General features: G+C 34.8%; 1 protein-coding gene across 1 annotated transcript in view; it reads left to right on the top strand.

Moving 5' to 3' along the window:
• Nucleotides 1–16602, top strand: part of UBE3C (ubiquitin protein ligase E3C) — a 70258-nt gene that overhangs the window by 17498 nt on the left and 36158 nt on the right. The window contains exons 7-13 of the mRNA XM_064638117.1: nt 265–418; nt 1206–1426; nt 1703–1857; nt 3879–4066; nt 10740–10826; nt 11468–11625; nt 12195–12427. Coding sequence (XP_064494187.1) covers nt 265–418; nt 1206–1426; nt 1703–1857; nt 3879–4066; nt 10740–10826; nt 11468–11625; nt 12195–12427 — 1196 coding nt within the window. The remainder of the gene's footprint in view (nt 1–264; nt 419–1205; nt 1427–1702; nt 1858–3878; nt 4067–10739; nt 10827–11467; nt 11626–12194; nt 12428–16602) is intronic.

Here is a 16602-nt window from a genome sequence, read left to right as displayed (position 1 = left end):
AGCAAGAGTTCATTGGTCTTTGAAAATTGAAGTGACTCTGAATGTTGATCTCTATGAATGATTTTATAATGGGATATTTCCAAAGAGGTTCCTGATATAGCCCATTAATTATGTGAATATGACTTAGACTATTCTAAAATGTCTTCCTAAGTCAAGCTTCATACAATGAATTGTAAAGTGTTTTTCAAGTTAATGTTAAGTTGTTTTATATGGAAAAGTAGAAAACCAATACTGTATTTGAAAAGTGATTTTTCTTGCTTGCAGGCTACTACAAGTCGCTTTATTTGTTAATTAACAATAAGCTTCCCTCGAGTATTGAGTATTCTGATGTTTCTCGTGTCCCTATTGCAAAAATACTTCTGGAGAATGTTCTGAAGCCATTGCACTTTACATATAGCTCCTGTCCAGAAGGTGCAAGGTAAATAAAGATCATATTAGATATTTCTGTACTTATTTGCTATAGTCAGAGGTGCCTGGTTTGTTGTTGTTGAGTGTCTAGCCATTCTTTCAGTGCAGTTTGTTGATTTATTTGCAATAATGATGATTTTTTGGTAATGCTGTACATCAGTGAAACAATGTAGTTTCAGGTGTGTTTAAGAAAAAGGCAGTAAAATGCTGAATGCTACAATAAACAGCACAGAGAATAGCAAGTATCTTGATACATTAGGAACACAGGTGTGGAAAAGCTTAGATGAGAGCAGAGATGCAGCTAAGGGCAGGTGAAAAGAATTTTAGAGTTAAAAGGAACTTTGTGACAGTTGAGCTGAGGTTTATGGAGAGAAATAACTAAGTCAGGTTACAAGCAGAAAGAATCAGGTATGTAGACAGAGGGAACAGAAATCAAACTCAGGTTGTATCACGTACAATAGTGTTTTGTGTTAAAGTAGAAATTTGTGTAAAGATTAATTGCACTTTTTAGATTTTTTTGATATTATAAACAATGTGTATAATGTCAAAATAGTTTTTTGTGAGTTCGTTTGGGGATAAAATTACATGTAGGATCATCAGGAAAAGGATTTAGTGTAAGGAGCTAATTTTTGAGAAATCTGAGAAATTTGGTGTACTAGGTCAGGATTAATGGAGCACACCTTTGCAGCCTTCTTGGTGGATGTGTGCAAACTTGCAGATTGATCTGTTATTCCCTGTGTATCATTGTGGGAAATTTTGCCTATGTTTTCCATAACAACAATTTTTCTTCTTTTCAGGCAGCAGATTTTTGCAGCCTTCACAGAGGAGTTTCTGGCAGCACCTTTTACAGATCAGATATTCCATTTCATCATTCCAGCGCTTGCTGACGTGCAGACCATTTTCCCTTATGAACTCTTTCTGAATGCACTATTATTAACAGAAAGTGGATGTTCAAGACGAAGTGATCAAGCCCCATGGCTTTTCTACTTTGTGTTAACAGTTGGAGAAACATATTTGGGTGAGCAAGCTGAGTGGCCAGTTCATTGTTTCATATTGGAGTTAATACGTTATGCAATTCCATGACATGGTTCATTGCCAAGTAAAAAGGACAGCTCGTGGAGAAAAGTATTGGAGAGATCTGTTTTATTTCCTATTCTTACCTTTTTCGGTAAAAAATGCACTGATTTGATAAGATTTGGCATAACTTGTTTTGGTGAGGTATTTCTGGTAAAACATGTTTTATAGTTTGGTGTGATCTGGCTGATGATCTTTTCTTTCAATGTACATGCTGTAGGATCCCTTTCAGAGGAAGGACTTCTTGTGTATTTGAGGGTACTCCAAACTTTTCTCTCTCAGCTGCCTGTGTCTGCTGCTGGTACAAACTGTCAGGATGCAAACAGTGATTCTGAAGATGAGGATGAAGAGATCAGTAAAATGACAACCACGCCGGTAAGCAGTACAAAATTTCTTTGAAAGCATTTGTGTTATGGCAGTAGCACAGATAGGCAAAAACATGATCACTCTTAAGTCCTGTATTTTCCTAGCTATGTGTAGAAGGGAGCATGTTTTCTCCTTAAAAATAGATGACTGTTCACTGTAGGCAAATGAAACTTGTTGCTTACATTAAAAACAAACCCTTTACTATAATAAGAGGTCTTAAACTACAGATAGTGTGTCTGCTGAAGGACAGAATTTTATTTAAAAAATAAGGGTTTAAACTTACCTTCTTTAAATTTGTATTTTACAGAGAATTTTTACTCTGCCTATTCTTTAATTCCATGATGATGCTAAGATATCAGGAAGCACACAAACCTGATATTCCAACTTAGTGTTTTCTTCCTTTTTTTTTTTTTTTTTCTCTGGGAAATACAAGTTCAACTATAGGCTTTACCCTGTGGAATTAACTCTATGTATATCCACTAACTCAAAAGCCCTCAAAGGGGAAACACCTGCTTTGTGTAATAATGTATAGAGACTGTGCTATAAATAGAACTTTTTCACTGTAGTTTAAACTTGCTGCAGTAGAATAAATCTGTTATAACTTTAACCTCCTAATAATTGTGTCAGGGCTTTGAACAACCAAAGTTAGATGTAGATTCAACAATCTTTCAGAAGATGCTGCCATTCAGAGGACTTGGGCAATGTGCAGGCTTTCCTTGTAGAATATGTAAAATTTCATCATATTTAGGGTTCATTAAAAAAACCAAACAATTGAAATTATTTTGCTTCCCTACAATAAGCTGGGAATTCTGGATTTTTCTCTCAGGCATTCTAAGGCTTCTTGGTTATATGTTGGAAGCAAAAGCATACCAGCTCTTCTAAGAGATACTGTTCCTATAATGCCCACTTACATTTCATGGAAGATGATGTACATTTTTGAAAGATGCAGCATTTTTAAGACATTGATTTTGAGAGTAACCTCTAAGGAAGAGCTGTGCTGCTGGGGAACACTTGCAGCCTGTTAGCTGTGAGTTTTTAGATACCATGTGTTATTGATACCCCAAAATCTTTACCATGAGAGAGTGAATAAAAGACTTAATTTGCCAGATACACACACTGTATGCAATGTAAATATTGGCAGATTCTACTCGTGGCTTAGAGATTTGTAATGTTTAAGAGCTGATTAGGTAAAAACAAAGCATAAATTTCTCTTTGCAGATAACTTACACTAATTTGTAGATTAGAAAAATCTGCTCTAAGGGGTACTTTGAATAAATAATACTATTTATTGCAATATGTTTTTGCATGCTTCTCCTGTGAATTTTTTATGTATTCTGTATTTTCATGCATGCTTGTCTTAGGAAAAAAAAGATGGGTGGGTAGGGAACCCCTCTTTCTTAAAAATTTATAATTGGTTAACTTGCGTCTTTCAAGAAGCCAGACTGCTTTACTCAGCTGGGGGCAAGATAAAGATAGGAAATAAGGAAAAGAAAATGTTGAGCTTGACTCAACTCTATGCCAACAGAAAACATTCCTTTTGGCACACTTCTGGCACTACCAGACATGTGTTGACCATGCTGAAGTTTGTTGCTGTTTGTTAACCCATGGATTATGAAAGTGAAATACTGTTTGTAAAGGAATTTACAGTCAACATCCATTTCTGGATTTCATGTCCAATACTAACTGATATCAGTGGGAAGAGATGATTATTCACATATTTTATGCCAGTAAATGAGTTTTCCTTATTGTACCCAAGTGTTACAGAACATACTTACATTAAAGGCAGTATTTCCAGTGGCTTAAGTGAAAGATGGATACCACAACCCATCAGTTGCCTGCCTGGGGGTTTAACATGGCTCTTGGGTCTGATACTTTTAAGAATGGGATATACATGTGTGATTCCATTGTATTTATTGTACAAGAAAACTTCATGTTCTAGTAAAATTTAGAAGTATTATTTTTTTATCAAAAAGAGGATACTTGATCACTAAAAAAAATTAAAAGCAAACTTTTCTTTGATGTGTTTGTAGGGTGATGGGAGAATATCAGTTCAGTACATAACTGAGGAGTGTTTAAAGAAATTGGATACGAAGCAGCAGACAAACACTCTGCTGAATATGGTTTGGAGAGACTCAGCGAGTGAGGAGGTCTTTACCCTGATGGCATCAATCTGCCACACACTAATGGTACAACACCGAATGATGGTGCCAAAAGTCAGGCAAGTGTAAATAAGAGTGATCTTGAACTGTAATACATCTGAAATCAGTTTTATTAGATAGACTTGTTTTAAGTACCTTGTGGGGCTTTTTCTGTGTTTTCTTTTATGGCCAGCTGAAATAAATTAGATTTTTGGAATTTAAATCTTAATTCTCCACAAACCAAAGAGTGGATTCTTTGTTTCTTATTTTTCTCGTTGTGCCCTCTCAGGATTCTTGGAAGGATGTTATCTGTTCCCTTGTCAGAGGCAGTGTTGAGTGTAATTCTAGTAGAAATTGGTGTAGCTTGTTTTTAAAACATTCAGTGCTGTGAATTCCACAGTCTCTATCTCACTGAGCACTGAAACCAACTTGTTCTCTTAGCTCTTTATAGCCAAAATATCTTGCTACAAATTAAAACAGTTCCTAGCTATTGAAAATCATTGTAGTTTGGAAAGGGCTTTGGCACCTGAGATGGAGATAAAGGACACGTTCACTTGTATTCTTTTACAAAGATTGCAAACCACAAATGTCAGAACAATGGGAGATTTTTCACCTTTTTATTATCAGCCTGAGCCACATGAGTATTAACACTGTTCTGGTGCAAGTAGTTTTGAGTAAGTATGTAGTTGCTGGTAGTAAAGTAAGTATTTAGGGAATGTTGTAAATATAATTCAAACTGCATTGTAAACAGTGATACAGAAAACTAATTAGGTGCTATCTTAGCCCAGTGGTGTTTATAGCTGTTAGAGGAAGTAAGATTTCAGTGAAACTGTGATTGCTCGATTAGGGTAATTAGTTCTTTGTAGACTAATTGCATTAGAGCAGGATGTGAGACCTGGAGATCATAGCACTACTTGAATTAGTGTGCCTGCTTTATTGTTGCACGTAGTACATTGCCTTGGATAGTAATTACTGAGCTTAAATGCATCACTGCTTTGACTTGAGGTTTGCTGGTGGACTGTGTGGAAAAGGGTGTTTAATGAATAAAGAAGTCACAGAACTTTAATTGTATGAGTATGGCATCTATTTCCTGAGAAGCCATATTGGGTATTTTCAATTATTTGTGATAAAAAGCTATTTAAAACATTGGATACTTTCAGGAGTTATGAAAGCTCTTCTCAACATCTTCTATTGGAAAGTAATTTAAAAATTTTAACTTTTGAATAGCTCCCAAATAGCTGAATTTTAGAACTAAGTGGTAGAGATACTAAGATTTGTGTCAGTGATACCAGTGGAATTACCTCCATGGACAAAATGAAGTTAAATTCACACAGATATTTAATAAATTGAAGTAGATATTTAGTTACTAGTTCTGAGATCCAAGTCAGCCATAAGTGTTGGGTTTTCCAGGGATTGTCATTTCAGGAGGTGTCAATCTTTTGTCCTATTCTCAGTGCATATTAGACCTAGTCTAGGTTACTAGGCAGCTATTCTAGACATTTGATGCTTGTTTTAAAGATACTAAATATTGTAGTGTTTCAAAAGACAATTAAAAGACTTTGCCATTAATTTCCACTTTTTTAATTGCCTGATGATTTTTTTAAATTGTCCAATAATTTTATCAAATTTAATGATAGACTTTTAAAAGATGCTGCACTTGTTTTGAAACTAACTTTTAAATTACTTAATATTCAGAGTAATGCATAGCTGTTTAATTAAACCATGTAGAAATAGTTAAGTAGAAATAATTTTTTATTTTTAATTTATTTTAATTTAATTTAATTTTAATTTAATTTAATTTTAATTTAATTTAATTTTAATTTAATTTAATTTTCATTTAAAATTACTTTTAATATCATCTAAGAGCTCCATAATGCTCTTTTACTTTCTGTTTGAAAACAGGCTGGGTCAAATGGTTTAAAAGATAGACTTGTTACTCTATCTGTTTATTTAACAGCATTTACAACTGTGATGGAAACAATGATAATTAAAAACATAAATGCTGCAAATCTGCAAAATGACATGCTAAATAAAGAGAGTAATAATAATGGGAAATCATTTTTCAATAACTGTAAAGAAGATTAGGCTAAGATTAACACAGGCTTTGGAAGGAAGAAAACAACAGTCTGCATTCTTTTGATAGGTCTGAGGTTTTTTCCTTTCTTGAACAAAAGAAACTCATAATATAGACTTTTGTCACTCTGTTAAAGTTGAATGTTTTTTTTCTTGTGACTTCTCAGTACATCTGTGATTTGGGTGATTGATGATATTGTACAGTATAGTCTTAGGAACATTGGTGTTGAATTAACTCAGTATTTCCTTGATTTTGCAACAGAGACCAAGAGAGAACAGGCCAAGGTACCCAAAAGTCCAGTGTAGTTTTGAAAGGAGCAAGCCTGTAAAGTGCTTTTGTGACTCTCTGCAGGGGGCAGTGGGATCCGGAGATGGATAACTGTAAAAACACATTTCTTTTGGTTAGTTATCAGAAATTCTGAATAGGTTCTGGAAATACACAGTCAAGCCCAGTTAAAGAAAAAGGTCACATTATAGAAATAACCAAACTATAGCTTGTGTTCAGTAACACAGATGAGAGGTGTAGAATAAAATCCTGATTGTAGAGAAGTCATTAGGAATTGTCCTTGTTTTCAGAGGGACAGAGCTTTCATCTTTTCACTGTCAAGTTGATAGATATTATTGAGTACAGTTACTAAAAAGAAAAAACTTGAGTCTTGGAGCGTAGTTATACATTATAGAGAGACCTGCAAGGCATTTTTTCATCAAAATATACTTTAAATAAATAGTAAATTCTATTTCTGCAAGAGATTTAGGGGTGTAATGTAATACTTTAGACTTCAAGTCATCACAGCTGAATATTAAATAGTGATGGAAACTGTGTTTGTACTGGGCCATGAGTCGCTGTCAGTCTGATCAGTGCCCCTGAGTGATCACTAATCTGGGTTCAGCAGTTTCATACTGACTGTGTGTCACTGCTATTTAATTAATATAACATTGCTAATCTCAAACCTGCAGTTCAAAATTGTTTGGAAAATGACATTCTGGTGTAATCTGAGCAGCCTGTCTTCATATGTGTGCTGAGATTTAGGCTTTACATGAAGCTATTGGAGTAATTCTTTAGGGAATGGTCTGACACTGTGTTGTGTTTTTCTTAAAACCAGAATCATTGTATATGAAGTTTTAACTTATTTTTTTAAGCATTGCTCTACGTCCTTGGTCCAGTGCAAAGAGAGGCTGAAGCATAAAGCAGCCTGAAGAGCAGGGTGGTTTGTTTAAGGATGGCTTTGCTGCTGCCTCGTACTCGCAGTTCTGGAGTGACAAAATCCGCTGCCGCGGCAGCAGTGACCTGTCACAGGCTGTGTGAGCTCCTCTCGTTCTGGTGTATTCTCTTCATTAACTTAAATGGTCTCAGTGGGAAACTGGGCCCAATTTATGACCCAGACTGAAAATTTTGCCTTTAACTAATTAACTTGTAGTGGTGCCTCAGCTAAATTAAGCTTAATGGGTCATTTAATCTGTCCCATTGCACAGGAGGAATTTGACACTTTTTTTAAACCAAGGGTGCCCAAAATACTGTTCTGGCAAGTACACATAAATCATGTGGCCTTTATGGACAATTAGATACCTAGAGAGAGAAACAAGGTGCTAAATAAATGATCATTATGTACTTACTTTTGGGAGCAGATAATTTGATTTGGTATGATTAAAATTGATACTTAACAGAAATCACTGGATTGAATTTAACTCTGTCATAGCCTGTGGCTGAGGCAGTGTGCATTTTTTCACTTGAAAGGAGTTTATCCTTTCTGGTAGCAGAAAAATGGTTCTTCTCCCAAATGACAGTGCTAAATCTTAGTATTGGACTTTACAGAAAATCTATTAATGAGTCCGTTACATAAAACATGTTTAATGATGTCATAATAAAGAAGTTGGTGACATTCAGTGAGATTTTCAAGAAAATACAAAACCCCCAAGTGGGAGGGATTTAAACTTTAGCCGCTTGGTTTATTTTTAGAATAGTACAAATATTGAAAATTAACCCCCTGAGTTAGATTATAAAAATGTGCATAAAAAGAAATATTGTCTGATCTTTCTTATTTTTATTTTTTTTGTGGGGGTGATTTTTTTCTTCAAAAGAAAAGGTGATCAAGACTCTATGGACATTCAAGTTTTATATTAACTGATCTCTAAACTTTGTGGATTGATAGGGCTTTGTCTTCAGGATATATGAGAACTGTAATGTTCTGCAGTTTGTCAGGAATTGTTGCACTGTGTTATGTTAACATAGTTCTACCTGGAAAGGCTGTTTTTAAGCAGGTGCTCGTTTTTCTCTGCCAAGGCAAAAGACCAAGTAAGGTGGATTTTGACCTATTTTAATTCTCAAATGTTTATTTTTTACTTTTTAATTAATGTTTTGGGGTTTTATTCAGGTTTGGTTGGTTTGTTTGTTTGTCGTCCCCCCCCCAGTGTGAAGCCAAAAATTTTGAAACTTTGGTACAGCCAATTTCTTCAAATTTTTCAAAGTCATCCTTGCATTTTGTGGTGGGTTTCTTTTTTTGTTTGTTTTTTTGATTTGCCTTTTTTTTGTTGTTCTTGTTACAATTGTTACCTTCAGCTTTGAAAGCCAATTTCTGTACTTGGAGTGGGAAGGTAGCAGTTTTTTTCTGCCATCTTTACTTTTGCAATGGATTATATTTCAGGTGAATCTAGTGATGCAAAACTTTTGTAACACAAGGCCCAATTCACCAGTTCTGTGTTTAATTTGCAGTTTCATGTTTATTTTCTGGTCACAGTACAGAAAATTCAGAATTGAAACTTTAGAACAGATGAATTCATCTGCTTCATCTTAACAAAATAGGCTGTATGATACCATCTTCTACCAAATTTGCATTTTTGTATTTAACCAGATTTTCAGGAAAGGGAAATGTGAAAGTTAAATACAGTCAGCATTTCTGGAGTCAGGCCATGAAATAGAGCATTTGCTGCAATTGGCTGCCTGCAGATATGGAATAAAAATGGCTAAAACTTAGGTAAAGGTTATTATTATAAGGTGTTAAGGTTTGTCCTTTTTTCCCCTTCATTATTGCTGAATATTGCTAGAATGAAAAAATGAATTACATTATGATAGGTTCAGTGTCCATAATGTTTGTTCATTTCTGCTAAAACTATTACATAATTTCCAGGGATGATTGTCAAATTAACAAGTTTCCACTTGGAAACCATATGAGACCTGATGGCACTGTGCCAAATCACTTTTCATTTCAAATATGAGGCTGAAAACTAAAGGTCACTGAGGAAATTTCTCATTTTGGAAACCAAGACATCTGAGCTATCATTCAGATATTTAAATGTTAAAATACAAATCCTTATTTTAAATTAGCTAGGTGTAATAAGCCCTTCCTTACGTGAAAATGCATAATTTTCACCCAAATGTCAAAATAATGTGACTTTAGAAGGAAGTAAAATTCCCATGTATCAAATTCAGGTTGAATTTTTTCACCAATTCCACATAATTAAAATAGAACTTCATTTTACAATAAAACTTAAACTGGCAATTCATTCGTTCTTGAATGTTTTTAAGTCTTTATTGATATTTTACTTTTTTCCTTAATGAAATGTGTGCTTCCTTTCTTTTGCCATCTGGCAAATTTTGATTTATCCACCTGGTCCATAATAAATATTGTGTTTTCAGGCAGGTGGTCTCCCCTCTCCACTCTCATTTTCCAGCCTCCTACTTCTTCTGTGTTTGGTCACAGAGAATTTTGATGTTAAAAAGCCACTGACCACTGAGAGGAGACATGGATCTCAGTATCTGTTTTCCTTTATTTATTCTAATAATAATTAGGAGACCTAGGAAAGTAGAATTTAGAATAACTAACTGAATGTTGTTCTTCAATACCCAAAAAATGCCTGTTTAGTCAGTGAAATCCTGTTTGGTTTCCTAGAAGGCATTGTTTCAAATGATTTTGTCTCATATGTTGCTTCCTACAAGGGGAAAAAAACCAGCTGGGGGAGAGTTTTTCACTCCAGGAAGCTTTTTCTTTCTCATTTTTTAAAAAAAAGTTTATCATGCTGTAATCATGTCTGACATAATATGGTTAAAGTCAGTCCTGTGTATAACTTACTGGTGAACTTACACATTTATTTTTACAGGTGTGTAAACCATTTTCTGTCTACAGATGGATTAGTGTAGGTCCTGGAACAACATTGTTCCATTATGTTGTTCTATTTCTATCTGCCAAGCAGAGTATATCAGTAAAATTGCTACATAATTTTAAATCAATAGTTCTGACATAAATGAAGGTATTTTAATCTACCTTTTGCAAAAGTTGCTGTTTGTTAATGTTAGAATAACCACAGAAGTGATCAGCTAATTAGTTTGGTGTGATTTTCTGTATTAGAATTAAAAAAGTCCCAGATAAATAGCTCAAGAGTATATATTATTTTTATTAATGTGTATTGAATTCTGCAGGAGACTGCATACTTGGGTTCATATTGCATAGTTTGTTGCTAAATTAATGAAAGCTGTGTATTTTAAGTGTAAGGATTTATATGCTTGGTTTTCAGCTTTTGGGGCTTTCACCAGATTTGATCAGAATAAGAACTTCCATCTTGAAAAAATAAATATAAATTGTTAATTTTTTGAAAAATGCTTGACAGAAAAGTTCTTACAGAAGCATTGTGTTGTGTGAATACGGTGTTTTGGAAGACACAATTTATTTGAACTTCCTCTTGCAGGCTTCTTTATAGTTTAGCCTTTAATGCCAGATTCCTGAGGCATCTTTGGTATTTGATATCTTCAATGACTACACGAATGATTACAGGGTATGTATTGTGCCATTTCTGAAACTGAGTCTTTGTTAAAATAGAGCATATCTAGTGAAAAGGGAATGGGACAGTTAGAGGTATGATTACTTACCTCCTATGATTTCATAAAACAGAGCAAAATCTTGGAAATTGGAGAGTTATAAATAAAGAAAATACTTATTTAAAATAAGTTGAGTATTTTGTAGTTTTTGAAGTGCTTACTGGCATCAGTGTAACAAACACCAGAGCCCCAAGTCCTTCACCCCGAGCGTGCGAATTTTATTTTGCGTACTTTGACTTGTCCAGAAATCGGTGGTGGCAGAAACATGTTCCCAGGAGCTGAGGCACTGGACCTGCAAATGTATTCAGTGCTCACATGCAGACCAGTTACTCTCCTTGCTTTGTGTCTCAAAAGTGTCTGCAGTCTGTAGCAGATAATGCCAAAGTTTATCCATCATGGAGACACTGAGATTTCAGTGACAAGAACTTGCAAAGAGTAACCTCATTTTGCAAGAATTGGAAGTAGGTATTTATTGGGAAGCACTATTGTTATTTTGCTGTAGGAGCCACTACCATGTTGTTTTACTAGAATGCTGAAGGTAATATTTTTTAGCATATTTAGTTAACCAGCTCTTTTATATTGCATTTTATATTTTAAGGTCTATGGTGCCACTCCTCCAAGTGATTTCAAGAGGCTCTCCAATGTCTTTAGAAGACTCCAGCCGAATTATCCCTCTCTTCTACCTGTTCAGTTCTTTGTTTAGTCATTCACTCATTTCTATTCATGATAATGAATTCTTTGGTGATCCAATAGAAGGTGAGTTTCAAGCCTACTAAATAGCACTGCTTTGCAAAATGTTTTAATGTAAGGCTGGAGTTCCCTGGGCAGTGATTTGCTGACATCCTGAGGAAGGCTCTTCTGGGCTGACTTGCTGATGGTCCCCTGAGCACTCAGCTGTCAGCTGGCTTTCATGGTGATTGCATTTAGAAAAAATAGAAAAAAATTGATGGTCTGCACATTGGGAACTGTAGCTTTACAGGGTCTGATATGGAAGTTATTAATCATGATAATTTTTAATGAGTTAGTGAAGAGAGTGAACTTCTTCTGGACTGAACCTGTAATCTAATGTGTAAATTTAACACAGCAGGAATCACAAAAGAGAACAAGAGGATATTGTAATTAAAATAATTGTGAGTGCAAAGAGTTCCAAGACTTGATCTTCTTTATAAATGTTTACTGATTCTGTTTTTGGGTGATGTTTCTTTTCTCTGCCTTTAGGTTTTGTGTGTGAATATTAAAGTTACAATGAAATAAGTGTTGTTTTAAAATAATGCAATAATTAAGAGAAAGTCAGTTAAGGAAACTTAAACTTGTGTTTTATGTAGCTGTAGGTCAAAGACAATCATCAATGATGCCTTTTACACTAGAAGAGCTTGTAATATTATCACGCTGCCTTCGAGATGCATGTCTAGGAATCATAAAGTTGGCTTACCCAGAAACAAAGCCAGAGGTCCGTGAGGAATATATTGCAGCATTTAGAAGTGTTGGAGTAACAAAAAATACAGAAATGCAGCAATGTATCCAGACGGAGCAGAAAAGATGGATTCAGTTATTCAAGGTAAATTGTGTCAATTTTCAGAACGTACTTAGATACAGTTTTCAGGCTTCTGCCAAAGGTAGGAGACTACTTGTTTTTTTCTCTCTAATTTTAATGCTGTTGTAACAAGGAATATGGATTTGGGAAGGTTGCTGTTTGACATATGTGCTAAACTTTGAGTAACTTAATTTTGATAACTAACACACTTTTTTTCTTCTGGCAACTCTTAATTTTCTCACTGATGTTGTTTATAAAAAAGTTACCATATAAAATATGGGGTTTAACTTGGGCTCCCATTCAGCAAGGTACTTAAGCATGTCATAATTTTATGTAGGTGTGAAATTCTAAGAGAATCTTATGATTACTGAGGAACTTCTGTATTAGAGACTTCACTAATTTGCTACCATGCTGTATTGGTTTGGTTGGTGTTCCACTAAAATCTGTTGATACTACTTTTGAATTTGCCGGAATATTAACAGGAAGGTGAATCTGGCTTAGAAAATGTGAACTTAATGTATGTTTTTTCTGGATACCTACCAATATATTTCTGCTGTTTTTATCCATGGCATCCTACCTAATACATGAGTTAAGAGAAGCTGAAAACGTTGGCAGAAAAAAAACCCCCTAATATAACTGTTGTTGAAAAAAAAAGGAGTGCTTGACTCGTCATGAAAATTCTGCAGCAAACACATCCAGTCAGCTAAAATTGCTCATTAAAGAAGTGGGAGCAGAAGAAATGCATTTTCCAAATTGAATGCTAGATTTACAGTCTGTTTAATACTGGTGACCTCTCGCACACTAATGTTCAGTTCGAGTCATCAGCTGTCCCTTCAGGTCTTTTATCACTGCTTTTGTCAAGCTATCTATTTAATTGAAAGAAGTTAATTGAATGAAAATGATCAACTAAGCTTGTATTAATATTGCTAATGGAACTTTCTTCTTGGCCATGTTTGGAGAAAGATGTCATGCTAGACTTTAGGAAAGGCCCATTAAGGCTTGCACTTAACCTGATGGGCTAATTAAGGAATGCTTATTCATTCTACAAGTCTAAGATAGCCTCTATCCAGCCTATTCTGCCTGATTTTACAACACATTTCACTTATGAGCATAAGCATTAATAGCAGTGAGAGTAACTGATAATGTTTTGATTGCATCGAATACAGTCCTAATGCACCACTGAATTTGTAATTTGCACAGATTGATCTAATATATGTTTGCACAATTTAATTTAATTACTCGTCTTTAAATTGCAAATAAACTTTCAATTTAAAGGTCACAAGTGAAAACCTCAATGTGTCTACTTTTCTAAGAAAGATGGCATGCCAGGGGTATTTTCATGTATGCAGTTCATATCACGCCATCTTCTGTTTGTTTGCTTTAATTTGTTAATCAATCTTTGTGTAGGTTGCATAGATTTCAGGTGAATTGGATCATATTTTGCTGTGATTCAGGAAGATGTAAAATCCTGAGTTATTCTGTCCCACTTTGGCAGTCAGGAATTAAACTTGTAGTGGAACTGTCTAAACCTGGTGTACTTTTACTGTTTTCAGGAGCCAGGGTTGCCTTCCATTAGCTGAATTAGAAATGTAAATCTTGAAGATATGTCTTTTCTACCCACAAAAGAAGCTGATAGCAGAGCTTCCCTTGTTTACTTCTTCGGAAACATTACAGATAAAAATTGAACACGGCTAAAGTTAATCTCATGTGCTACTGGAGTCGTTCCTGAGGGCAACCTCAAAACAGCTTCTTCCCATAAGCAGGCAGAAATGCCTTCTTCCAAATCATTAAAACAAAGCTAAAGTATTTCATTATAAATTTAAGTAGAAAATACTTTTTCTTTCTTTTGCATTATGTCAAATATGTATATATATAAAATATATTAAATTTATCTTTGCTAAAGCTTTTGCAAGCTGCCTGCAGACAAAAAGGCACATCCCTTCTTTATCTGTGCTTTTAATTTCTTTTTTTCCTTTTTCCTTTTAATTCCCCACACTTGTTTTGTGTATTTTCCATGCCTCTGGTGTCTCATGAAATACATACGTGTACATATGAAATTAATGAAATATATATATTCATATATATTTATATATGTTCACACATGTGTACACACAAATATAGGCTTTACTTCTGCAAGGTAAATGTAAATCTGATAACAGGGAGGCTGCTGACAATGATGTGCATATTTGCTAACAAACTGGAGGTCATTGGTAAGATTTACATGGGCAAATGTCTTCATTCAGAAGAATCCCGTATTTTTGGCTTTATGTAATAATGAGTGGTGTAGTCAATTGTTACAGATTCCATAGAGAAGCCTAAGTTATAAGAGTACATGAAAATGAATTTTGTCAAATAAAATAATTATTTCACTATCTTGAGTTAATCCTATGAAATCAAGTTGCTAATTTTGCTGAATTTTAGTTTAAATGTTACTTGCACTTGGCACTATTAGAAAGAAATCCCCATTTTAATATTATTTATTGTGTTGCATCTTCCCTTTCAATAGAATACATACTTCAGAAATTTCTTACAAAGGAGTCCTGAGTTGAGGTAACAAGTGTGTTCTCAGTTCCCATGCATTCTGCAGGAGTAGCTCCAATCTCCCCTAATTTGATTCAGCTTCCTTTAGGATTTCTCTAGCTGCTTGTAAAATACTTTATTCATGTAGTCTTCACATGGATAGTCTTTTCTGATTTTATTTTCCTTTTTAAAAATGTTTATCGTACTTAAAGTGGTAATGAGACCACAGAGTTTCAGTGACTCATCTGACCTGCACTGAATTTTATAAGGGCAAGGTGATGAAAATTCCTGTGTAATCAGACAATTCCCTTAATAGCATTCTTTGTTCTGTCTTCATTCAAGATGTTACTCTAAAAACTGAATGTTAAAAGGTCTATTGTGTAGCATCTAGACACAGAATCCTTTAGAAAGCCCATTAAACTCTATTACTCTTGACACCTGCCCACTAAGACTGTCTTTTAGCAAGATGGTTTCAGAAAAGCTTTGTGTACACTTCTTTCTATTAATTTTTCAAGTGCTGTACTTACAAGTTGCAAAACAGAAGGCTGTTCATTGTGGCAGTGATAATGTCTTTTTAGGCTAGTAATTTAATATTCTATTGATTCCACTTAATTATGGTTTATGTAGTGTTGGCCTGATGTGGTTCAGCTTTGGACAGCAGGTATGCCACCCCATACATATGCAACCAAGTATGGCAGTTGTGCTTGAGGTGGAGTACTTGTTAGCTTGGTATCTGTACCTGTTTTTATTTTTGGTCCGGGACTGGAGGAAACTGCCAAGAAAAATACTAAAATTGCAAAGACACCCTAGTGACCATGATAACTATTTTTCTCAGCCACCCAGTTTTGTTAGAAAGATATGAATAAACCAATTATCTGCTCAGTTTTCTCATTTCCTGACTGTATGGTTATAATAGTAACAGAATTGCCTTTTATAATTTGAATTTCTTATGAATAAAAATGAATTAAACATAGTGGTTTCAGGTAATCTGCTTGTGGTTGGGAGAAGTGCAGGTGTGTGCATCATCACCTCCTGTGGTTCAGCTGATAACCAAAATTTGTTGAACTGCTGTCACTAGGTGGTTTTCAGGTAAATGCTTGTACCTTCTTTTGGGAAAGGCCTTACTAATTTACTAACACACTAAGAGGCTACTACCTAACACATTTTTGTTTGAAAATAACATTACAATAATACATTATACCTGTGCATATTAAATTAAAATTGCAACAAGCCACCTCACACATATTTTTAGGACTTCTTATGGTAATCACCCGAAGACCATTCGGTAACCATCTTTTTTTGTGGAAATGGTCATCTTGCAGTCTGCTTTCAGGCATATTTGGGCTGGGCCCTTTTCAGAAGTGACTTTACTTTCAGAATCTGGTATGTTGAACCCTTTAGCAATCTTGTGGTAGGATTTACTGTGCAGTGTAAACAACTGAGCTAGTCACCCTGGGATCTGTTTCAATAGAGACAAGAACTTGGAGGGTACAGTTCATTTGATAAATTGTTAGTTGCTTCTGGGTGAGATGATATTTATTTCTCTTAGTCAGCTTTGAAAATGCTAAAAAGCTATTCATTGACAAGAAGAGAACCTGCAGTGTATTTTCATATGTAGAGCTTTACCCTTAAGAATATCAGCACTTGTTTTTTCACACAGCTAATCACCTCGGTGTGTG

Source organism: Pseudopipra pipra, chromosome 1 (assembly GCF_036250125.1).
Source record: "Pseudopipra pipra isolate bDixPip1 chromosome 1, bDixPip1.hap1, whole genome shotgun sequence".
Classification (NCBI taxonomy): Eukaryota; Metazoa; Chordata; class Aves; order Passeriformes; family Pipridae; genus Pseudopipra; species Pseudopipra pipra.
This window is presented reverse-complemented; position numbering and strand designations above follow the sequence as displayed.